At 37.1% G+C, this 27256-nt stretch overlaps 1 protein-coding gene across 1 annotated transcript; it reads left to right on the forward strand.

Annotated features, from left to right (window-relative positions):
* LOC143041411 (BOS complex subunit NCLN) lies at positions 1-27256 on the forward strand. Its single transcript, XM_076213251.1, has 12 exons — positions 1-277; positions 4271-4461; positions 4854-4998; positions 6267-6361; positions 7570-7653; positions 7912-8064; positions 8434-8598; positions 8932-9075; positions 9177-9326; positions 15124-15245; positions 17353-17530; positions 17992-27256. Exons 1-12 carry the CDS (start codon positions 106-108, stop codon positions 18055-18057), a joined length of 1665 nt encoding a protein of 554 aa, XP_076069366.1. The 5' UTR covers positions 1-105; the 3' UTR covers positions 18058-27256.

Below are 27256 nucleotides of genomic sequence, written 5' to 3' on the forward strand. Positions count from 1 at the left end.
CGGTATCTATACTTTCGTCTGCATATACTTAGTGTTGCAATTGCAGAGTCGGGGAGGAGTGGACTAGTGTTTTTGTCTTAACAAGGAGCACTCAGTTTATTGAAAATGTGGTCAGATCCGGCCAACGAGTTAGTAGAGATGCTCCGAAATAGTGTCCCGTACTACTTGGTGGTAGCACTTCCTATACTCATAATGATAAGCCCAATGCCAGTTGATGCAGCAGCTGAATTCACAGTATACCGGCTTCAACAATATGATATTCACGGAAGTCCACATGGTATGATTCTTATTATTGGTTCCCGTCATAATATATTACATTTTGGACGTACAGATTTAGTTTCGTTTATATTAATCTAGAGTGAAAGGTCGTAGAAAGACGGAGAGACAGTGCGCGGGTGGTGGGTATTACTAGGGCTTCCCCAGTCGATGGGGGTTGACAGTTCTTGTCGTGGCCTAAATACTCGGAACTGTATTAGGCTTACTGAAACTGACTTGAATTAATGTATTTATGACCGCTTATAAGTACGTGAACAAGTATTGGATGGTCTGCATCTATTCTAGTATCATGCAAACATGTTTTTCACTTCTTTTTTGTATTTGAAAAATATATTTTTTCTATGGAATGGTTATATTAGTTTTAGTTAGGTTAGGAGCAATTGGACATCGTAAGTTTCATGTCAGATATCCATGTTTGCATGATTCTGGCATTTTACTACAATTTTGAATGCCAAATGTCAGTGTTTTATTTGACATGTATACTTTTAATGACGTAAGCCTGTATATTGGTGCAAAAGTTTATAAAACAGTGTTAACTCATACAGATTAAACTAGAAGTCATATGAAATTATTAAAAGGTGCATGGAACAAGGGTCACAGTTTGTGTGGTCTAATAGTGATGTCCTAATTTTGGTAATTATTTACTTGAGAATGGCAAAGGGTTATAAAGAATAATAATTATAATACTATTGTTTTTAAGAATTACAAATCACTCGCTAGAGAACTTTCTATTTTTGCCATCTGTGGTGTTCAAGAAAGTAGTCCAGCCTGACTTAATCTTATCTAGGACATGCCTAATATAGAGAAGAGTTGTCAGTGTATTCTATCTATAACCATGAGGGATTAGAAAGTAAAGGTTTGTTATTTGTCCTACAGGCTTTATTCTGTGAAAAATGTATTTTTCTAATCCTTTTAGTTTTGTTGATATAGGGGAATTTGATGATTGTATAGATTTTTTTTTTTTTCACTTACCTCTATTACTCAGTCAAGGAAAGATGATGGGAATATCAAAATAGGAGTGGGGAAAGCATGTAAAATTTGTGATTTCCAATAGAAATAAAAGTTAACTTTGTTCAAGTCTATAAGAAAAGTAGCCAGGAACCTTTGATGGGGTGCATATTGTCCAGCCAGGGGGCGAACCTCCAAGTGGCGTGCTTGTTCCCCAACCAGGTGGGCCCTTCCCAGCCCAACAACCCCAGACTCCCTCCCCCATTGACAATAGGAACAGGGGTATTATTTTAGTTGTGTACACCTATGTGATATAGTATTAGAAAATTAAATATTAATTTTGTAAATTATAATACATGAACATAATGTGCTATTTTCTTGGTGGAAATAAAAAACAAAAACAACAGGTTTATCATGTGCAATTTCATAAATTATAATACATGAACATAATGTGCGATTTTCTTGGCAGAAATAAAAACAAAAACAAAAATTGAACAGGTTTTTATCATGTGCAGTTTCATAGGACTGCCATTATCATTATGTTATGTTATAAAGAGGTAATACAAGAATAATATATTCTTCGAAGAAAGTTTCTAGAGGTGAGCGTAAAAAGATTGATGACATAAGTAAGGAAAACCTCCATTGATGAAATGTAAAACTAAAATGTTCTTCCAATTTAGGTTTTGCATAATATAAAATTTTGAATGTGATTAGCTGAAGTGGAGGAGACAGGATTTAAATTTGATTAGTTTATGAAAAGACAAATGCCCACTTGTTTGACATTGATGTCATATTCTGTCATCCAATTGGTAAATTGTAAATGGAGTTGAGTGAGCGGGGTGGATGAATGAATGCAAGGTGCGAGTTTATTCTATTTTTTAAGTTTATTTATTTATTTATTTATTTATTTTACACCCAAAGTAAAACTGAGGTAAATTTGGTTATAAGGATTTTGTAAAGATTATTTATGGGGATGAAAATTATTGTACAGGTCTAGATATTAAATATTAAAAAAAAATCAAAGGTTGAGGGTAAATAATGAGTTTTTTTACCAATTTTCCCTTTACTACGGAATTATTTGTAAGAATTTGGGCCTGCTCCACGGACCAAGCACCAGCCCCGTAAGGTTGCACCTCCAAGTGGAGGTTGTGGGGTGGGGGAGGTGGCTTCCTGTCACTGTCTCTTTCTTCTTCTTTATCGTTATTGTCATCATTGCCATCTGCGTCTTCTTCAAGGGTTTCTGCTGCCCACTCTGTAAGTGATGAATCATCTCTCTAACACAGAGACGTCAAACTCAAATCCTTTTGAGGGCCAGTTATGTACTTGGTTATGGTTTCAAGGGACATAAAAGTTGAAAATGAATAGAAAAAAATAATAGTAAAAAATAAGAATAGATTAATAAATAAAAAGTAAAGGTTACTATGTCTCATCTTAACAGTTTAGTCACATTTTCCTCAGTTATAGCAATTATAGTAGAGTTGAAAAATCTTCACCTCACAGGGCAATTATGACCATCTTGTTTTCAAGATATAGTAATTTCATAGCCACCTTATTGTGAAAAAATTGTAAGCTATATTTATTCCTTTATATTTAATGTAATCAACCTATTAACTTTCAACTTCATTGGAGATAAATATTTGTTGATATAGAAAAAAAGTTGTTCATAATTAATCGTAAAATTCTCTTTGTGAGCTTTTGTCCTACATCACTTCTTAATAGCCCAGTACAATGTATGAGTGTGAGAGGGACTTGGGAGTTCTGGTGAGTCCGGACCTTAAAACCAGGAAGCAGTGCATTAGTGCCAGAAATAAAGATAACAGAGCATTAGGTTTCATTGCTAGGACGGTAACGAATAGAAGTGCAGAGGTAATTATTAAACTCTATCTAGCGATAGACCCATCCTTGACTATGCGGTACAGTTTTGGTCTCCGTCCTACAGAATGAACATAAATTCACTACAACCAGTACAGCGAAGAATGACCAAAATAATACATGGATTCAGGAATTTGCCTTACGAAGAGAGGCTTAGGCACCTATACATACACTCTCTGGAAAGAGGTAGAGTGCGGGGTGATCTAATAGAAGTGTTCAAGTGGATCAAAGGTTATAACAAGGGTGATGCAAACAAGGTCATCATAATAAAACAAGAGGGCAGGATTTGCAGTAAAGGGTATTAACTGGACAAATTTAGATTTAAGAAGGAAATAGGCAAGAATTGGTTTACCAAAAGGGTGGTCGATGAATGGAATAAATTTAGTAACCATGTAGTAAGTGCTGAAACTATCAGTTGTTTTAAAAAACGATTAGACAACTTTATGGATGGGGATGACAGGTGGTGATGGATACGGAGCTGCCTAGTGTAGGCCTCATGGTCTCTTGCAGTCGCCTTTATTATGTTCTTATATTTGTAAATGCATTCTAAATATGAAGAATTGTACATATATCATGTATTTTATATGCTGCAGTAAGATATGTTCAATAGTGATCTCTTTCCACATTAAGAGTCTCTTTATGACAACATTCATTGACTCAGAAGCATTGGTTGTTATGCCTGGGTATGGATTGTACATTTTAAGTGGTTCTAAAACCCATTTCCTAGCATGGTTTACAATGTCATCTCATAAGTCCGAATTGAAATATTCAATTATTGTCTGACTCCATTTGGATGTCAAGATTACGATTTCTCTTTGAATTTCTCAATGGAATTAACAGCAAACAGTATACACATCAAACATCATGTTTTGAAGTACATATTATATTCTCTTGTAGACAGACAAGGCTGAAGGCTAAATATTTTATTGTGTGTAGTTTCTCTGTAGTGCCATGAAATAATTGGAAGTGAATCCTTGTTAGCCTTCAACTTCAGAATATATTACCTGGCTATACAGGATATATATATATATATATATATATCAATGTATAAACTAATTTATATTGATTAGGGATATAGACACATAATTTTCTTTTGTGTTTTCATGTCTTATTTTGAAAGTTCTGCCCATGTCTTGTACCTGCATTTTCAGTTCCTATTCTAATTCCCCTGTAGGAAGTCGCAACAGTTTGGTAAATGTGGAAGCACGAACTCTGGACGCTTCTGCGCTGGGCAGACGATGTGTGCTGGCACGGTTAACAGACCTCACTCCAGCTCATTATCATCGACTGATATCACAGGGGGCAAGTGCCCTCCTTGTCCTTTTACCTCCAGAGCTGAAATCACTCAGTGAGGAGCAAAGAAAAGTAAGTACCATGCTATGGTTGCTGATGAACTGTTATACATTCCATGTATTTACAGTACATTCTTGTTCTTGTAAGCATAGATCATACAAATAGATATCCGCTTCACTCGCACGTTGATCCCCCTCTCTGTCCCCTGATGCAGAAATTAGAGAAGATGGGAAGAAGTCCCTTTGAGCTGCATCAAAATATCATCCATACACAACCATTCTCTACTCACCCCTATCCCCTGCCTCCATGATTTTCAATATTTTAATGTATTTCTCCAAGGATTTCATTTCATCTTTTAGTCTAAACTTTTATATAAATTTTTGTCATGTTGGTTTGAATCCTATATTTAGATACATCTTTTATGCAGTTTTGATGGTTACCATGGTGTGATTTTATGATTACAGTTAGTTCATGATGTGGAGGCGGCCATGTTGGAGACGGAAACAAGTCTTGCCGTTTACTTCACAACAGAAACTGAAGAGATGACAGAGATATATGAATCCGTGCGAACAGCTGCTAATACAGATTCAGCGGGATCTGCTGCTGCAGGTATGTGTTTTTTGAGGTCGTGATTAAGCAGTTGTTATTCCTACACTTTTTGGTATAAATACCTTGATACTAATTTTTTTTAAGATGTAGGAAGGAAAATGTTTTAAGCATTATAACTATATGAATGCTTGAAGGCCAAGCAAGTTAGAGCATCGCTACTTGTGGCAGAAGTTGAGGTGACAGCAGTTTGAATTCTGCCACCAGCTAGTTGGACCAAGGGCATGGTTCATTTAATTCTACATTACAAAGTTCTCTGTTAGGTGCATCGTGTAGGAAGGGGGACTTTATGATGTTAAGCTAAATCATCATCATTCTTATAACTATTTAGATTTGAAATGTCACAAATAGGTAGATAGCTAGACTTTCACTACTGTAAAGTGTAGATTTAATTAATCAGAATTGCCTGAGGACTCTGGTAGGAAGCTCATGGCTCCCAGGTAACTGGCAACAGCAATTGGATTGGCCCACATGCTGCTCATGAAAGAGATAGTGTGTTGTCTGAGTAAGACTAGAATAGGGCAACATAAGATGAGGTGATCATTGTGTGGTGATTGCATCTGGGGCAGTTTGCCTTTTTAACTAGGCACATTCTTTGTATTCTTTTAAAGCTGGTTGGTGGCCTAGACACAAACATGTGGGTGTAATTCTTGCTTGTTTTGGGAGTAATTTCTTTGTAGGTATGGTATTGTAGTAGGGAGATTGGTGGTGGTTTTTGGAGTGTTTGTGATGTTTTGATATAACAAAATGGTCACTGTCACTGAAAATTAATAAGAAAATAAAAATACTAAAATCAGCCACAAGTATGAAGTTTTGATAACAGACAGTAACTCTTTTTATGATCTCCAAACAATTCATTAGAATTACACTCAATTATTCCTCCACAGCCACAGCACATATGATATGTTGCAAGTATGTGTACACTAGTGTCAAAAAAATAAATTAATAAATAAGTAAATCAGTGAACTGGCACTGCAATATTACTTACCAATGATGTAAGTTTCGTAATACAACATACTTCAAATTCAGTTTACTAAATGTTGTTTCATTATATTTATTTTCATCACAGCACTTGAGCAAGCCACTTCACTGCACCACCAATATTTCTACACAGTACTGTCAATTTGTGCATGCTTTTGAGAATATTCTCAAAAGATCGTGCAAATTTTTCCGTGTATGATTTCACTCATGGTGGTGCTGTGACTACACTTGGGCATCATACGAGGTCATCTGTGGTCAAGGGTTTAATTTCTTCTTTTTTCTTCTTTTAGCACTTGCTGGCTCTCTATCTTCAAGTGGATATCAGGTCTTAGTGAGTGGGAGTCAGTCAAAAGTCACAACTGACTTGTCCATCGCAAACATCCAGGTAATAGTTTGTTTTATAAATTCTATTTGTTAAGCATATTCAACATGAAATATAGAAAGAGGAGCTTGTTGTGATTATATTATATTCAGACTCAAATAAGTACATACATATACCAAAGGCTTTTCCCCCCTTACACGGGAAGTAGCCAAAAAACAAAGGCATAGAAACCACTCCCACCCATTCCATCCCCTACATACTCCATTTCCCTCTACCCTCTTCCCTCCCTCTTATCTTGGCACCTCCCCTCCCTCTTATCTTGGCACCTCCCCTCCCTCTTATCTTTGGCACACAATTATGCCAAAAGGCCTTTTTCCTGTCATAAAGGGATGGCAGAGTCAAAGCACACACCTAACTACATCCACTTTGCACCTGTCCAAAACCCATTCATTGTCCCTCCCTGCCTTAACCAAATTATGTAATACATACATTATTTGTGAATCTAAAATTGATATGTAATGTTTGTCACCAGTTGAAAATGTTGATTTGTTAACTTATTGTGTTGATGGAAAGTTATCTTGCTTGGAAGCTACTTTTGTGATAAACAGTTGACTTCAGCACATGTTGCACTAATGTGACTGATGTCTTGTCTGCAACATGTTGTGAGAGGGGCAATGAATTGGTTTTTAATGGGCGTGGGAGTTAGCTTTGACTTGGAGACTCCCCTTAGAAAGAGGAAAATGCCTTTTGGTGGGTATGAATATGTATAGATATTAATCTTTCTCAACCACATTAATTTTTCACTTTAATTCTATGCCATCACGATCGAGACTGACAAGGAGCTCGACAGAGGCATATATGGAAACTGGTACGTAGTCAAGCCAAGGACTCGAACCCGGCTGAGACATGACAAATGAACATTGACTTAGACCATTACACTATCAAGAGAGATAGTGTAATGGTCTAAGTCAATGTTCACTTGTCACGTCTTGGCCGGGTTCGAGTCAGTCTCGATCGTGATGGCATGGAATTAAAGAGAAAAATTAATGTGGTTGAGAAAGATTGATATATATATATATATATGTATTGTGTCAGTGTGAATGGTGCACACAGGATTTAACTTTCAGTTAACACCAGATAATTCAATCCCTTTGCTACCTAGGGATGTCACATTTCAAATTTGGCAGAATGGTTTATAGTTACTGAAACTTGTATTTACAAAAAAGTTTGGTAAATATATCAGTAAATTGGTAATTTTTTGTATTTGGCAGGGAAAATTGAGTGGGCACGGAGTAGAAGAGCAGCTGCCAACCATCGTGCTGGTGGCGCATTATGATGCCTTTGGAGCCGCACCAGTGAGTTACAGAAAGAATTAGTTGTGATAGACAATACTTCAACTTGGTCCACAACTTGGGTTGTTGACAAAATAATAGTAACAATTACTCATGTTTATATCTTCATAAAGTATAGAAAAAACTGAATCATGGCCCATATAGTACAATTATATTATTAAAAGATTTCTTTTTAATTCCTTTTCTTTAAATGTGGTTAGATATGATACAGTGTTGACAACTCAGTTTTTTTTTTTTATATACTCTTGTTTTGTACTTCAGGAACTATCATTTGGAGGTGACAGCAATGGGTCTGGTGTAGTGGTTTTGTTGGAGTTGGCACGTCTGTTGCACCGTCTGTACTCCTCACACCGAACACGCCCACGCATTAATGTGGCCTTCCTTCTGTCTGCAGGAGGTTACATAAATTATCAAGTGTGTTTGTGTTTCTTTCCCAGATGTATAGATTATAGGAAGACCATAGTTTGTGAAATGATGGATATTTGAAATAACCTTAACAGTTTTATGTTTATAGAATTATGTTGGATTTTGTTTTGAGCAATTATGGGTGTAAATAGGATTAGTTGTACATTTGCAGGGTTCTAGTCATTAAAACTTGAACTCTTATCAATGTTCATTTTATCTAATTTGTCTTTTTTGCTTTCATTCTTTATGAACATTTGTCAATTTTATTCATATCACATAGCTTTTATATACTATTTTCCCTTTCCTTAGAAAAAAATAGTTGTGAATTTTATGTAATCATCCATATTACAACTATATTTTTCCTTTTCAATTTCACAGGGATCCAAGCGATTTCTTGAGGACCATCTTGACGCAACAGATTCTGCGCTGTTAAGTGAGACTCACTTTGCCCTGTGCCTTGATACGTTAGCCAATGGGGACACGCTACACCTTCATGTGTCCAAGAAACCCAAAGAAACTTCAGCAGGACACAACTTCTTTCAAGTGAGTGTGTAGAGATGTTTTCGCTGATGATGATGGTGATACATACATATGCCAAAGGCCCCTTCCTTGGAAGGGGCCTTTGGTATATGTAGGTTAGGTTATTGTACATTTCATCCAGACTGCTGACCCTGCTGTTAACCTCAGACTTGTATGCGACCTAACCTGTGGGTCACATACCTCTCTCCATGACCTGACCTTGTTCTAGACACCTGACTGCACTAAGGATTGATGGGCTGGTAGATAAATAGAATAACAAGACTGTCTTGAATTTGATCTTGAGTATGGTTTCAAATGATTGCTGGGCTGGTAGGTTGATCTTGAGTATGTTTTCAGGCATTAGAAGAAGCTGGAGCATCTCTGGGCCGCAAAGTTGTGATGGTTCACAAGAAGATCAACCTTCAGGAAGATACTCAAGCATGGGAGCATGAAAAGTTCAGTATGAGGAGGTTACCAGCATTCACTCTCTCTAGACTGCCCGTAAGTCATGTACCAATACTAGCATCATGTTTGAATGATCAAAGATGAATATTTTGTATTTATACAAGTCATTTTACTAATCACATGATTGTTTCTTACAGAGTCATAGGACAGGTGAGCGAGGAAGCGTCCTTGACACTCACAATGTAGTTGATGTGGCGTCACTCACTGCAAATACTCAAATTGTTTCCCAGGCACTCCTTAAACACATCTACAATGCCTCTGTTGAAGACTTGCTCGACAATGGACTTGTGAGTTTGAATTTGGTTTTTACTTATATGGGTTGTCGGGACAGGTTTTGAGGAATAGTAGCATTACTGGTTTTGGGCTTGGTAGATTGTGAATGAAGAGCTTAAACACATAACAATGGGAGGACCTGTTGGGTGGTGAAAGGAATAGGTTAACTGGAAAATATTGAAAAAAAAAAAAAAATCCATCAGTTTCACTGACTGGAAACCTGCTACCCCATAGCGGCTGGCATCAATCCTTGGGATCTCTGGGAAGAAATGTATATATGTGTATGCAGAAAAACAACCAAGGAAAATAACAGAATGATGACTGAGTGCTTTCATGTATTTAGACATCCTCAGGTTACATACAATGAATAATACATGAGTATGTAGATATACTCGTGTATGTATTTTACCTAGTTGTATTTACCTAGTTGTATTTTGCGGGAAGGGGAGCTATGCTCGTGTTGTCCCGCCTTTGTATCTTGCAGTGTCTAGTTTGTTTTTAAACTCATGAATGGTTTTTGCGCATACTATTTCATTGTCCAGTTTGTTCCAAGTGTCCAAAACTCTATGAGGAAAACTGTTTTTCTTCAGTTCTCTTCTATAGCTATGTTTTTTTATTTTCTTTCCATGTCCTCTTGTGTTTCTTTTGTCCCAGTTAAGTAAGTTCTCACTATCGAGTACCTCTGTGCCTTTCATGATTCTGTAGATGGTCAATAGGTCACCTCTCTCTCTTCTTTGCTCCAGTGTCGGTAACTCCAGTTTAGCCAATCTCTCTTCGTATGATAGGTTTGCAAGTGCAGGTGCCATTTTTGTAGCTGCTCTTTGGATTCTTTCTATTTTCTTTATATTCTTTTTGGTACTGGGGGACCACAATGTCGCTGCATACTCTAATCTAGGCCTTATCAATGTAACCAATATTTTTTTCATCATGTCTTCGTCCAAGTATGTAAACGCCACTTTTATTGATCTTAGCAAATTGTAAGTCTCCCCGACAATTTTGTTAATCTGTATATCATAGGACAAGTCGTTCGTGATAATTACTCCCAAATCTTTTTCGGATCCTACTTTCTTTACTTCTTTGGTTCCAATTGTATATTTTCCTGATATTCTGTTTTTGCTTTTTCCAAACTCCATTATGCTACACTTCTTAGTATTAAAGTCCACTTCCCATTTCTGACTCCAGTTCCATACCCTATTTAGGTCTTCTTGCAGTGCTTCACAGTCCTCATCAGTTTCTATTTTCCTTAGCAGTTTGGCGTCATCGGCAAAGAAGCTCATGTAGCAGTTCACGTCCTCATCCATGTCATTCATATAGATAGCAAACATTATTGGTGCCAGCACAGATCCTTGCGGTACTCCACTGATCACCTCTTTCCAGTCTGAATATTTTTCTCTGAGCACTACTCTCATCTTTCTACCAGTCAGAAAGTCCTCTATCCATTTTAGTAGGTTTCCCTGTATTCCTCCTATGTGTTCCAGTTTTTTTAGTAGTTTTCTGTGTGGTACTTTGTCAAAGGCTTTTTGCAAGTCTAGGAATGCACAATCAGCCCATCCATTTCTTTCTTGCACTATGTCTATTAGTCTTGAGTAAAAGCATATTAAGTTTGTGGAGCATGATCTTCCTTGTCTGAATCCGAATTGTCTTGGGTTTAATATGTCATTGTCTTCCAGATGTTTTACCCATCTATTCTTGATTATTTTCTCACAAATTTTGGCAATGGTGCTTGTTAGTGATACTGGCCTATAGTTGGTGGGTTCTTCTTTGTTTCCTCCTTTGTGTATTGGTACAATGTTAGCGTTTTTCCAGTCCTCGGGTATCTTTCCTTCTTTGAGTGAGCTGTTTATTAAGATGTGTATTTTGTCTGTTAGTTCTTCTTTGCACTCCTTTAGAATCCAATTTGCAATACCGTCCGGGCCATGTGATTTTCTGACATCCAGCCTTGATAAATGTTCTGATATTTCCTTTAGTGATGCTGTAAACTCATTCATGAGGGGAGATTTCTTGTTTTTGTCTATGTCACAATTCGGTATTTTCTCTCTGAAAACAGATTTAAAGTGATTGTTAATGACTTCGGCCATCTCTAAATCTTCTGTGTATTCTATGTTTCCTTGGCATAGTTTCACCAATTCCTGTTTGTTTTTAAGTTTACCATTCACATACCGATAGAATAGTTTGGGTTGCTCTTTGCATTTGTCTATAATATCCTTCTCATGGTTCCTTTTCTCCTCTCTTCTCACATTAACATACTCATTTCTATAGTTAACATAAATTTGCCATTTGCTTTGTTTTTTGTCTTTTCTCCACTTTTTCCAAGCTTTGTCCCTTCTGTCTTTTGCCTCACTGCATCTTTTGTTGAACCAACATTTAATGTACTCTCTCTCTCGCTTTTGTCTTGGTACATGCCTGTTTACCCCTTCATTGTAGTTTTCCATCAATATATTCCATTTCTCTTCCACTGCTGTTTCTTCCCTGTAAAATATTTCCCAGTTTGCATTCCGGAAGAATGTCTTTAGTTTTGTAAAGTCTGTTTTGTTGTACCTCAGTCTTCCTTTCCTATGCTTTTCGTTCCTCTCTATGTCTATTTCTTCCTTTAGTATAGTTTCGATGAGTACATGGTCACTCTTTCCAATTGGTGTCTCATACTGGACTTTATGCACTATTTCAGGCTCTGTTGTAAATATTAGATCTAGTTTCGATGGCTCTTCATTATTTCTGTACCTTGTGTTTTCATGGACCCATTGGGTCATTGTGTACTCCATGGTCATATCTAGCAGTACATTGCCCCACGAGTCATCTCCTCCTTGCACTGTCATGCTGTCCCAACAAATTTCTTTGCAATTGAAGTCCCCCATAACTACCAGATTACCCTTACCCATTAGTATCTCATTGAGTGATTTTCTTGTGTCATCTAGCATTTTTTTATGTTCAATTTCTTTCCAAGCGCTTGTTTTTGGAGGCACATAAGTCACCACAAACTTTCTACTTTTCATATTCTTGCCTTCGACTTTTATCATGATCAATTCAGCATTACCTTTGCCCTCTGCAATTTTTGTCACCTTTAGGTCTTTCTTGGCCAAGAACATGATTCCCCCTCCCTGTTTCTTGTCCCTGTTTTTTATCCAGTAGTTGTATAAACCTTGTCCGATAACAGTGGATGGTATTTCACCTCTTAGTTTAGTCTCTACAATTCCCATTATGTCTGGTTTTGCTTCTAACAGATAATCATTGAGTTCGTTCAGTCCCGAAATTAGTCCGTCAATGTTGGTATAGGCCACTTTTAATTTTCTTCCTTCTCCCTGGTTACTTCTTCCCTTGTTTTGTTCGTTTTGAAGCGCCATTGTCTTAATCTCAAGTCTATTACTCTCCACTGGAATTCTTTGCATTCTGTCTCCGATCTTTTCAAGTTTTTTTTCCTTTGCTTCTTCTCTTAGCGCCCTTTCTTTTTCTAATTCCTCAGTACTCATTTCTCTTTTTATCCATATCTTATTGTATTTTTCACTCTTTGCCAAGTTACCTACTTTTTCAAATATGTCTTCTACTACCACTTGTGACCTTAGTTTTATCTTTAGAGGTCGATTCCTATCCTTAGTATAGCGACCAATTCTGTAAGTCTCTTCTAAGTCTGTGCCTGAATCACTATCTCCCCCCTGAATTTCATTAAGGATTTCTACTGCTGTCTCTTTTTCTTCTTTTTCTCTCATGTACCTCGCCAATCCTTGTTTTTCTTTAAGCCCATAAACCACAATACATTTCTACCTATCTACTGTGTCCCTGACCCAATTTGCTTTTTCGTTAATCACTTGAATGATTGTGTCTTTTGCATTATCTTGCATTTGCTGCTTGACTATTTCTTTGAAAGCAATTTCTTTATTTTCAATATTTTCTTTCCACTTCTTAATTTCCTGGATACTGTCCCCACCTAAGTTTTCTTCGATCTTTTGTGTCAATTCTTGGAATTTGTTGTTCACTTCTTGCTTTAGATTTTCGCTATTATTATCATTAGTTTTCTTCTTTTCATTTTCATTCTTCAGTTCATTTATGTCTCTTTTCATTTCTTTAATTTCGTTTGTAAGATCCAAGTTAGCTTTTTTCAGGTCAGAAATTTCGTGGTTAGTCTTAGATAAACAATCAATTAAACCAATGACCTCTTTTCTTAAGTCCATGATTTCATTTTCCCACCGAGTCCTATTTTTGCTCATCTCTCTCTCTATCTCTAATAATCTACTTAAGTTCTTTCTTTCGTACTTACCAAACCCTAAGAAATCATTGTCGTAACACGTGGTGCTTTGTTTATTGTTTACATCGCGGTTCAGTGGATTGCCTCCAGATGGCTCTGATTCGCAACTGGCTTTCGAGTCGTTTTAATTAATTTTTTCTAATTTAGAGTTAAAACAAATAAAAATCACTGCATAGATACCAATTCGGGCACTCACGTTCACTCCCCACCCCTACAGTACAAACCAGGTTTTCCTTTTTCGTCGTAAATCCTCTCCTTCTTGGTCGCGCGACGACGAGCGACGACGAGCGGTGTTGCTTCGATGAGCGTGTATGTATATTCATTGTATGTAGCCTGAGGATGCCTAAACAGACGAAAGCACTCAGTCATCATTCTTTTATTTTTCTTGGTGGTTTTTCTGCATATTTAGAATCACAAGTTCCTGTGATTTCTCATGCATATATATGTATACTAAAAGGCTCCTCCATCATATCCACCTTCTCCTCCTCCTCCTCTTCCTCATGATTGTTGTTATCTGGTGGTGGTAGTTGGTGACATAGAAAGAGGCTCACAGCATAACATACATACATACATTTACCTAGGCTTTTTCCCCCTTTCAAGGGAGGTAGCCAAAAAGGAAAAGGCATAAAATCATTCCCACCCATTCCATCCCTGAATACACTCCACACCCCTCCACCCTCCCTCCCATCTTAGCACCTCCTGGATGACGGGTCATCCCTGCACCTTGTCCCCACAGCATTTAAAGATTTCTTCTCAGTGAGATCTCTAGGATAGTCCTTAGACTATTTCCAGCAGTATCCAGTCAATGAAACTCAAGATAACAATTAAAATTATTATTATGTGTTGGGGTATTCACATAAATGAAGCTGTCCTGCAGTGGATGTGCTGTGTCTTGCTGCATTGCTTCTGGCCGGGGTAGAGGACATGAGACAGGGATGACCTTTCATCCAGGAGGAGCCAGGATGAGAGGGAAACGGTGGATGGTGGATGAGAGTGGATGCATGCCTTGACTTGGCTACCTCACTTATAAAGGGGAAAAGGCCCATAGTATATAATTGGTGAGGAAGGGAACAGGTGCATGCCTTGACTGGCTACCTCACTTATTAAGGGGAAGAGCCCCTTGGTATATAGACACAATCAGTGCGAAAGGGAACAGAGGTTGGGTGAAGAAATATATAAAGTATTGTATGCATCTTGAAGGGAGAGTATGCATACAAAGAGGAAGACAAGGAAAGGAAAGTATTCCTATGTGTAGTTCCTCATAAAATTAGTAATACCCTTTTCTTCTCTTTCGGTTTTTAGAGCCTACTGATGGGTAGAGTCACCCTTGATGGCAGGGGAAACTGTTGTAAACAGAAAAAAAAAAGGTATTGTGTTATTGCAAGTGGATGGCCCGTTATCCAGGAGGAGCAGAGATAAGAGGGAGTGAGGGGTGGTGAATGGGAGTGGAGTATGTGGGGGATGAAATGGGTGGGAGTGGATTTATGCCTTTGACTTTGGCTACCTCCCTGGTAAGGGGAAAAAAGTCTTTGGTATATGTATGCAAGTAGTAAATTATAAGTTCCATTTTGCAGGCTGTGAAAGAAGAAAATATTAGATCCTGGTTAGAACTTGTGTCATCTCAGCCAAGATCTCCGCAACTTCTGTCAGGAAAGAGCAATCCATTTGTCGGCAATCTGCATCATGTTCTTTCCAGGTAATTTCCTTTTTTTTTTTTTTTTTTAAACAAGTTTGCCAAGTAGTATGTGTGAGAAATAATTTGATGCAGCCTGAAGGGATTTCTCCCCATCTTCTCCTTTTCTGCATGAGGGGACAGAGAGGGGAGGTCGCTGATTTAATGAAGCGGCCTTGCTGTGGATGTGCTGTCTTGTGACACTGCTTCTGACCCAGGGCAGTGGACAAAATGCAGGGATGACCCGTCATCCAGGAGGTGCCAAGATAAGAGGGAGGAAAGAGGGTGGTGGGGAGTGGAGTGTATTGGGGATGGAATGGGTGGGAATGTTTTTTTATGTATTTGTTTTTTGACTACCTCCCTTGTAAGTTTGCCAAGATATTTAATTAAATTCTTCAGCAGACAGCACCATTTATGGTTGTCACAGGCTGATGAAATTGTAGGGTACTCCGCACTAAAGGGAAATTTATAAGTGCTTTCAAGTTATAAGCAGTAATGGACATTTGTGTTTAATTATCATTCTGTATAATAAAATCAAATGTATGGAAAATAGGATCATGCATACTTTATATAGCTGTTTATTAGAGGAGTGGATTATTGATTATCTGTGTGGTGAACAAATGTAGACTAAAGAGAATTTGTAGAGGATTAATTTTTATTTATTTTATTATATTTTTTCCCCCTTGTTAAGGTGATGTAACAGTATACATATACAAATGTGTATGTGTATATATGTGTACAGGGTCTAACAGATAAATCCGTACAAACTTTGAAGAGGTTTTAAGCACTTAAAAAGTAACATATGGCAATTCTGATTGTTTCCAGATACTTCCATTTGTCTAATAATTTAGCCAGTTGTATACTAGCACCGGTGCAATAAACATTAAGCAATGGAACAAGCCAAACGTTCAGCCATATGCGAACTTCGTCGCGCGGGTCACACTCCTAGCGCCATAATAAGGATGCTAAAATACTCCAGACAAACTGTTTACGATGTTTGTAAACGTTTTGATGAGACCGGCGAAGACCAACGAGCTGCTCACAAGCCCAGAAGGGGCAGAATTCTAACACCTCGCTTTTTAGCTGGTCTCAAGAGAAGTGTCAATGCAAATCCAGCCTTACCATTATCAACATTGGCAAAGAAGAGAGGTGTCAGCACAATGACAATTCACAGAGCATTAAAGAAATTGGGATTAACCTCATTCTCACAAGGAAAAAGACATCTTTTGACACGAAAAATGAAAGAAATCCGCTTGACCAGGTGCCAAAAGCTGTTGAACTGGATGAAGTCGAATGGCTCAGTCATCAAGTTTTTTTCCGACGAGAAGATTTTCACGGTTGATGCGACTTTCAATAAGCAGAATGATCGCTGGATAGCCTCCTCATCCTCAGAGGTTCAACACAAGACAACGACGAAGAAACCAGCAAGTGTCATGGTGCTCTGTGTGGTGTCAACTGAGGGGGACGTCTTCACTCACTTCTTCAACAACAAGGAGAAAGTCAATGCCGTTGTCTATTGCAAAGTTCTAGAAGAGAAAATAATACCCTGGATGAAAGATAAGGCTAGTGGCAACCAGTTTGTCTTCCAACAAGACTCGGCTCCAGCCCACACAGCGAAGAGGACCACCAACCTTCTCGAAGGGTCAAATGTGCAGTTCTGGAACAAAGAGTTGTGGCCCTCAAATTCGCCAGACCTAAACCCTTTAGATTATTATTTTTGGGCGCGAATTGAGGCCAAGGCATGTGACAAGCCACACAGAAGTATAACAACCCTGAAGACAGACATCAAGAAGGCTGTGGGTTCATTATCAAAGTCTGAGATCATCAACGCTGTATCCAAGTTTCGTAAACACGTTGAAAGCGTCATAACAGCTGAAGGTGGTTACATTGAATGAAATCATTGTTCATATTGCCTTTTCTAAATATACTGAAAATTTCATAACTCTCTGTTTATTACAACCCGAGATATTAATCTTAAAACATGTGATAAGAAGTTGTACGGATTTTTCTGTATATATATGTGTGTGTATATATATATATATAAATACATATATACGTAAATATATATATATATATATATATATGTATATATATATATATATAAAATATTTCTCTTTACTTAAATTTTCAGATTCACCTCTGAGGCCAAGGTGACTCATATTCGTGCAGACAAGCGTGACCCAGAATGGGCGTTCTACGATGTCACGAAGGCTGTTATGTCCGCTTACAGTGTGAAGCCAGCAGCATTTGATTTTGTCTTGACTCTTGCCATCATTGCTTATTTGGGAGTCATCTATGCCTTCCTTCAGGTGAGAAAGAACTCAAATTAATTTTCAGGTGCATGTGGCAGTTCGAATAATTGTATAGTAATGAACAAAAGTTTTAACCTATACTGCAGTTCTCGCAACATCAGTATGATTTTTTTTTTCGAGTACATGATATGTTTTCCTGTGTAGTACTTAGCTTACAGTTGGTAATTTTCTTAAATAGATAAAAAAAATTAGACAAAGAATTTGAATTTTGTATCATGAGAAACATAGAATAGTTTTCTTGCCCCCCCCTCTCTCTCCCTCTCTCTCTGTACCTATTTCTACTTTTCTCTACCTGTCTCTTTTTCTGTTTTGAGAAATTACAGAAAATATAAAAAAAGGAAATGTGTAATATGTTCTAGAAAATATAAAAAAAAGGAAATGTGTAATATGTGTTCTAGAAAATATAAAAAAAAGGAAATGTGTAATATGTTCTGTTATATTTAATTTCTTTCTTTCAGTACTTCCCCCTTATGTACAACCTGATGGTAAGACTTCTTGCCCCACAGAAGAGTAAGATCCTATAAGTGTGTAAGAAATGTTGAATATCAAGATGTATACATTCATGAGCATGAATGGGAAAGATGTTAATGTTAAGGGGATGTCAAGGTACAGGTATGTGCAATATGTTTTAAGCCACATGTTTGCCATCTTGTAACAAACCTGCCACGATATCCTTTGAGACCTGGAGAAACATCGTTGATGCTGCTGGTAGCATTTTTAATTTTCACCTAATTGTGTGTGAACAGTGAATCTGTGGTTACTTGTTTTTCTTTTGTTTTTGTTCAGCCATCTTGTGTATGTCAACTTCATGGCTTGATTAACATGACACAGAATGCCAGTTGGTACTGTTATTGCACTTGTGTTCCAATAATATACATTGTCAAGGTGGAATTAATTTTTTGGTTTGTCACAAGCAGTCTACAACAAAACAGATGCAAAAAAATATTTTGTGTTGGCAAATTGTTTTACATCATAATGAAAGGATATGAAAAGTCAAGCCATTGAAGAGTATAAAAAAGTTATGTGAAAGATACATAATCATTTGTTCCTTGTTATCCTATTTTCCTTTCCACTAAGCTTAACAGTATTAGTAATTATCATTATCATAATTTATTCTTGCCTCATTTGTGACTTGTTAATTATCTGACAGATATTTGATGAATTATTTGAACTCCATGTCTGATAAAGTTTTTGTTGAGATCATCTGGAAATTTTGTGAAAAAACTGCTAGTCAGTTATGAATGGTTTGAAATGGGAGTATTTATGAAGTAGAAGTTAACACAAAGAGTAAAATCTTTGCCACATAAATTAATGTTTCCATGTTTTTCAAAATTTTATATTCACTGCCTTCCTCAATTGCTTCCATGGGTAATTGATCAAGAGTAATGTCCAAAGAATTTTGATATTTCTAGGTAAAAATGTATTTCGAACTTTACAGGATTCAGAACGCTGAAATTCAGTCTCTTCTGGTCATTATTAAAACCTGTAATTCCTACCGCAATGTAACTGGAGCTCGTTTTTGTTTTGGATCAAATTGATTTAGTGTATTTCTTATCTTCATCAAGAAATGGATTGAGTACATGAACTGTTTCTATATTATGAGTGCCCTTTTGTGGTCACTGAGATAATGTGCTTCCTATGGATGAAGTAGGTGTCTTTTGCGAGTCCAATAATCATAGAGGATAAACTGGCAATCACGTAAACACGGCTTGTGTAGATTGGACATCACATGGTAGTCATTGTCTCAAGCTTTTTTTTCTCAACATAAAACTTGTCACTATCTTGAAGTCTTTGACAGATCATAATCTTGATCACGAGCATTGACTGGTTACGTCAGTCTCCGTCTCAAGCTTTTTCTTTACATAGCACTTTTCACTTTCTTGAAGCCTTTGACAGATCATTATCTTGATCACGAGAATTGACTGGTTACATCAGTCTCTGTCTCAAGCTTTTTCCTTACATAGTACTTTTCAATTTCTTGAAGCCTTTGAAAGATCATTGTCTTGATCATGGAAATTGACTGGTTATGTCACTCTTTGTCTCAAGCTTTTTCTTTACACAGTACTTTTCACTTTCTTGAAGCCTTTGAAAGATCATTATCTTGATCATGGAAATTGACTGGTTTTATATATTTTTTTTTATGCTAGCTTAGCCAGAGGGTCCTCATAAGCTGAATAAAGCCAATTGGTATCAGACAGAACAAAATATTGAGATATCCTGATTGGGATATTTATCCTAGGGAGTTAGTCGAGATAATTTCAGCTAGAGGTTCCTCTGAGCAGATTAAAATTGTCAGATGTTAGGTGAAGCAAAATCTTGCAAGCCTCACTTTGGATAGTTATAGAATATCTAGTGCTGCCGGTAAGATAAATTAATATTTACAACTGTTGTAAATTGTCTTAGAAGTGTAACCATAATCTAAGTATTCTCAAGACCAAATTTATTAAATTTATTATGGTTTATATACCTCCTTTACAAGGGGGGAAAGGCCATTGGTATGTACATACACATACCAACCAGATTATATTTTTAGATTGTCACATTTGTAGATTTTATGAAAAATTATGAGAGATTAAATGCTTGGATGAACTATGTATGTTCAAAACAAAATAATATCAAGTGAATTGAAAAGAAAAATGACAAATCATTTATGTAAATATTTGTGTCCAGTCCAGATGATTTTTATTACCAAAGGGTTTGATCTAAATCTTTTCTGTAGCTTCAATATTTCTTGAAATTGAATTTAAGTGTCGATTTTTACTTGGTGGAATTTTCATTGATGTGTTCTGCTTGACATGCACCCGTTAGAAGTGGTAATAGAACTCGGCGATGGTTGCAGTAAATCCTTTGCTTTAGTATAAACCCCGTGAACTTTGAGGTTTTGTAAGCAGTAACTGTGAAGCAAGCAGGAAACTAAAAACAAATTACATAAAATACTTTACACACACACAGACTGTCAAGATGCTTGATGTACAATGAAAGTGACACGATAAGTCCTTGTGGGAGATTAATTGCAAAGAGGTTGTTTGGGAGGCATGTGGTTACAAAGATGTATGGAAAAGAAGATGAGGTACTTGTGAGTGGTACATTGAGGCACAGAGAAAGGATTCCAGTCTAATAGTAAATGGTGACGTATTTCAAGAAGTAGAAACTATCTTGCTTCATTGCCTCATAAGAATGAAGGAGACTGCAAGAGACCATGAGGCCTACACTAGGGAGTTCCATGTCCATTACCACCTGTCATCCCCTTCCATAAAGTTGTCTAACCACTTCTCAAAACAACTGATAGTTTCAGCACTCACTACATGGTTACTAAGTCTATTCTATTTGTTGGCCACCCTATTGGTAAATCAGTACTTGCCTATTTCCTTCTTAAATCTAAATTTGTCCAGTTTAAGTCCATTACTACGAGTCCTGCCCTGTTGTCTTAATATGATGACCTTGTTTGCATCACCCTTGTTAAAGCCTCTAACCTGAGTAATGGGTGGGTGACAGGGATGGCCCTTCATTCACAAGGATGGGGTAAGGGTCGTTCTTGATTAGGCCTTCCTCATTTCAAAAGGGAAAGGTCCTTCTTAGTATGGAGGGAAGGGTGTGGATGGGACTGGAGTATGTGGGGATGGAATGGGTGGGAGTGGTTTTATGCACTTTTTTTTTTTTTCTACCTCCCTTGTAAGGGGGAAAAGGTCGTTGGTGTATGTATGTATGTATGTATATATGAATTCAGGCTGAAATAACAAGTGAAAGTTTCCAATATGTTTTCACTGAGGAGTGATGATGTTGATAATGATGATTTTTTTTTTTTTTAGTGGGTTAGAGGATATAAATGTTGAAGTGAAGAAAGCGTTCATTCTTATAATCACTGGATGTAATAAAAGCCTCTGGGTCCAATGGATGCGCTGAATGGCCTACTGGCTCCAGTGCTTGGCCTCCAAGCCAAAAATTTCATAAATCAAACCTGGGTCCAATGGGATCTCAAACTAAATACTTAAAGAATGCAGGAAGCAATTGCCAGACATTCAGCCTCATTGTCATTGAAAGTAGTGCCACAGGGTTGGAAGAAAGCTAATGTAGTACCAGTCCATCAAGGAGGAAGTAAAGAGATATGATTGAGTTATAAATTGTTGTCCGTGGCCAGAGGAGGGTGAGGAGCTTATGCCAGGAGGCGCATTGCTGTGGCTAAAGCCATCACCTCCTGACCTATGTGGTTTAACTGTTGGAGCAGGTGATCGTCACTGTTGGTAGCGCGAGAGGTACGGGCTTTGAACACAAATGAATTATATGATACCAATGCACTTCAGATTACGTCACCAGTGTGTTCTTGTCCAGCATGGTAGTGACAAGAGATTTGTTAAAATTTGGCGGGTGGATGATCTTAAAGAATTGAACAATTCGATTGACAATCATTTCAGTTTCAGGGAATGTTTGTCAAATTCTTTAAGCTTTTACTGAAGATTGATAGATATGCTGTAAGAAAGAGAGGGTTAAGTGAATTGTGCATACCTAGATGTAGAGAAGACCTTTAACAAAGTGTCTCACAATCAACTATGATGGAAATTAGAACACATTGAAGGACCAAGAGGTAAAATTGAATGAATGGAAATTTTCCATAAGGGCAGGTTTAACATCACACACTCCCCCCCCCTATCATGAGGCTACGATGGTGCCCCTCACAGAGGGCTTTGTAGCATGGAATTTAATGAACCGTGCCCTTGGTTCAACTTCGCCATTAGCAGGATTCGAACCTCCATCTCCTCGACCTTTGCCGCAAATAACGATGGCCTAAACCGCTCAGCCAGCAAGCTTGCCTTTCTAACAGTATCTTTATGCTGTCTGGCATCTCATAGTGGCATCCCAGCAATGAATGGGCTAGCAAGGCAGCCCAAGATATGGCATCAATCCTCTTTTATGTCTCTACCCCACAGCTTGTGAGAGACTACAATCTAACCCATGGGCCTTGTTCCATGAGCATAACTGATGTTTTGAGACAGATTTGATACACAAAAGAAGATATTTTCATCTCACGTATGGCCATCTTGTGAGCAGATGTGATCCTCCTCCTCCTAGACTCTGACTTGCCACTTATACCACACATTCTACTGGAATACCTTACACAACCCCATGCAAAAACCTCCTGATCCCCCATCTACCTCTTCAAAAAGCAATCTCAGTACATTGGGTCTATAACGACACAACACTAGCCCTATCATGTCTCCACACATTTTTTTTTTTTTTTGCAAAAGAGAGGACTCTTTTTCCAAATTCTTTCCTCACAACACGAAACCTTTCAACATGAAACATCAATATATACATATATCCACCTACTACTAGCTGAACCAACAACTTGAACACAAAAGGTCTCTTGGCAGCACCACAATATGGTCCAAATGGATAGACGTACCAATGAATTGTTGATGCTGATACCTACCTACCCCATTCGATGGCCCACACTACAAAACTCGGGGCACTAAAGCTGGGAAGAACACCCGACGCCATTTTCAAAATGTCCGACACTAAACAAGATTATAAGACCATTTGGATATCATATGTAACATGGTCAGCATTAGGACATATGAAGGAATTACCCATAATGATATGCAGTGTTTGTTGATAGTTTTTTGTGTTTTTGCTGAAAATTACAATCTTTTAAGTGGACTGTTGATGGGGATTAGTAATCACTCTATCTCTTCTATAGCAAGTGTCACTTCAGCATTTATTCAGGCAGTTGCTAAATTTTATTTAGCTGAAGAATGATGAAATAAATTTCGTTCAAACCCTTCCTGAGAGAATGCCACTTATTTAAACATTTCTTGTAGCTCACATGAGGGAGTGATTGTGCCCAAGGAACTTTTTGAAATGGAGACTTGGAATTTGAGACAGGCAGAAAGGAAGAAAAATAAATATGTTTGAGATGAAGTGTTTAAGAAGTATTCTTGGTGTTCAGGGAGGGATATAAAGAGAAATGTAGAGGTGGAATTTGAGATCTGGGATGGAAAGAGGGCTGGCAGATGGGTTTGATCAAAGAATGCCAAGATTGGGTGTATGGAAAGAATGAGTGAAGTAAGGCTTAGAAAAAGGGTCGGGACAGCAGCAGTGGGTGGAGTGAACTTAAGGGGAGGACAGAATGAAATAGATGGGTGCAGGGGGCACTGTATGCAAGAGGAATGTCCATCAGGCAAGAGTTTAAAGATAGAAGTGAATGGAATGGGGTTATAAATGAACGAGGAAAAAATGTCACCCAAAGGGATTTTGTTCTTGTGTGGTCAATAAATTCGAATGGATGACAGAGGGGGAGGTCAAAGCTTTGGATGTCAGGTCCTGGTGTAGAAATGCTGCATTGCCTATGATTCATAGTGGTGGAAAATGGAGGTGAACCTTTATCTCTAAGGTGCCAAGATGGAAGGGACAACAGATGGGTGAAGGGCGGATGTAGGCTTTGACTTGACTGATCTTCTTGTAAGGGAGAGAAGAACTTTTGGTATATGTAATGGTATGTCCCCTAAAATTATCTTATTTAGAAGTGCACTACACCTTTAGCAATTGAAGAATTAAAGTCCTTTAAATCTTTGTTTTGGACAGAAATCTAGTTAATTACACTGGACAATATTAAAATTTTTGTTAAAAATAAAATGAGGTGATGCAAGTCTCTGCCATACAAATGCCCTCGGTTGATGTCTATAAACCAGACATGTGGGGCATTAGCTTCACAACTGTGGTTTTCATCAGTAGTTGTCATTGTTTTGCAACTTCCCATGCTTTGCTCTAGATTGTTATTCACATGGCCTTTATATAATCTTTTCTTGATTACAAAGTGCATTTACTGAATTATAATACACAGAGTTGAGCCAGGTTTCAGAACTATGTCTCATTATCTCCATTGTCAAACTTTGTCCGAAATTAATTCCTGGCATCAGCCTGGTATACTTTCCATCACTTTAATAATGATGGTAAATGACCAAATATATAAACTGCAAGATAATTATAATTGTGAACTCTCGAGACTGGAAAATTCATATCCATTGACCAAAGGAAGTAAAATCATAATTGTATTGTTTCTAGTGCCTGTAGTTGAAGTAGACAGCGTAAAGGCATCATTGTTACAAGGCTAGCCTCCCATGTATTCTCAAAAACTTGTTTTAAAATTCAGCTTCCCAAGGTTCTCCATTAGTGCTCACGAACCTCACTAATACCCTTGAGTATTTTCCTATGCATATCTTTCGGGAAATAGAAAAAATATGCATCCAGACATTACATTCATTGTATCTTTATTTGTAGTTCAGTCTGAAAATTAGTTTACAATTTACATATCTATTTTAATATCTTTCAGTAGAAATACTCTTCTTTAAAAGCTCTTGCTTACATTTTGTACCTGGAATAGAAGAGTTTGTGGCTGATGGTCAGACGTGCAAAATATCCCCATTGTTTAAGAAACTGAAAATTTGTTGTAGAGTGAAACATAAATTAATATATACATCATCATCTATCAGAACTGAAACAGGTGATACCTCAAATGCTTGGATTTTTTTTTATTCATCTATCAACAAAATAGCATATCCAAAGTAGAACTACATGATTTAGTGCGAAGAAAATTAAAAATCTACATTTGGTATACTTTACATAAAAATGTAACTTGATTCATCTAAAACAAATTAAGCTATTACTTTGTGGGACAGGGAAGAGGTAGTACAGTACAAATGAGAATTGGAAAAGAAAATATTATTGAGGCGGGATCAGACTTGACCAATGCGACTGAAAAAGTTGCACAAATTCCTCCCATGAGAAAATAAATACTGTTTGCATTTTCTTTTCCCAGAAGTACAGTATGAACATATCCATCTTCGAAAATATGGAGAGCACATATACAATAAACATAAGCATGCCATCAAGCAAAGACAGCAATTTCCACTTACATCTATTTTGTAACAATTTTTTTTTTCATTTTTTTAATTAAATGTTAGCAATAAATAATGATAATGTATATGAGCTAGTTGATGTAATTTGTTCCTCATGTTTGTTCATGTAAGTAATTTCCTTCCTTAATTGGGTCGTGTGATGTACAAGACTATCATTTTGCCAAGTGCCTCGAGATGCTGCATGTACTTTGGCTGCTTGATTGAAGCAAGGTGGAAATATTCTCGATATAAATATGCTCCACTTTCAAAAAGACCAAAATAGTATCTGAAGTATTATGCAGTAACTATGTATTCTCGGATTCCCACAAAAGTATAATTCCTAGTAGATTTTGTTACGTAGTATGTCGTTGAAATGCAGTTTTCATTTTTAAGTCCATAACTTCATAGTCATGATATGGCCATATTGTATTCATGGGATCAATGTTTTGTGCCTAAAAATGATTTACCACTAAACACAGCTTCCTGTAGAGATTTTGTAGATATTTATCAGCCTTTAATTCTTGGTTTTTGTATTTTGGAAATACTATTTCTGATGCAATAAATTTTGTTAATGTTAGTGTTGAACTTGTAAATAAAATCTTTCAACTCGCTCAGGTTATGTGTTTCAGCCTAACTAGGTCAAGACAAAGGCTGATGGTAAACTATTAGTTTTTTGTAAGTTACTCTCTTCCAGAGCTCGAGTATGTAGTGTTTACATTTTTCATTATTTTTATTTGTCAACAAATCTGGTCTGACTGAAGGATTGTATAGTTTGAATAAATACGAAAACATGTCCGTAATTGTTTTAAAACTGACTTTATACATTACAAAAAATTTGACCCTTAATGTTTGCTTCATTACATTGAAGATTTTGTTTGTAATTGTACCGAAATGTAAAGCATCCATCAGGATGCTGAACTAACATCAACATTTTGGTGTTGCATGAGTGTATCAGGATAAAACCCAGACAAAGCCTGGATCCTGAGAAGATGAACACATTAGATTTTGCCCAACAAACTAGGGAACAAGATGCATAGACCTAAAGTGTTATATTCAACATAATTTACTATTTTATTTATGAAAGTCTAAATGATTATGGTTATTTGCCAATTAGTCCAATAGTATTTTAAGAGGGTTGAATGTGATTCACTTGCTGATGATGTGGGTGTGTAGTTCAACATGGCCACCCTCCTATAAGGGACAAAGGGTCTTCAGTGTGTATATGTATTTTAAATTTCATGATAAATGGTATTATATTAACCCATCAACTTGTTTTGACCATCAAATTTCCGAATGTAAATAGAGGGGAAAACTGCAGTAAAGATTGTTTATATTTCTGCCCTTCTATTCTTTACTCTGCAGACATATCTGCTTCTAGAATTTTCTCCCATTATCTTGAGTCAGTGCGGAAGAAACAGTAGAAAAATATATAAATAAATGTGGTGTATCTGAGTAGAACTTGGCTACAACAATTACTTGCATATAACAGGATGTTTCCAGTGACAAAAACACTTCATTTGGATAAAATCCTGACCACTTGTTCCGACATATACGGGCATCCCAAGCAAGACAAATTTAGTAATGTACAGTACAACATGATGAAACCTTGCAAAAGTTTGTCAAAAATGTTGGGCAATTTACAAGGGTTTCACCGATGAAGCAATGAAAAGGTTGGACCAGACGGATGAGTATCAGTTTTGCAAGTATGTTCTGTCCTGCCACCTTATGTTGTGCATAATTATGCAGTCTTGTGCAATCCATTTTAGGATTTAAGTATCAAATTTGGGCTCATACATGTAATGGGGTCATGAAAATAAATTAATATAATCAA

Source organism: Oratosquilla oratoria, chromosome 31, assembly GCF_046742065.1.
Source record: "Oratosquilla oratoria isolate Oo_2021 chromosome 31, ASM4674206v1, whole genome shotgun sequence".
NCBI classification, from domain to species: Eukaryota; Metazoa; Arthropoda; class Malacostraca; order Stomatopoda; family Squillidae; genus Oratosquilla; species Oratosquilla oratoria.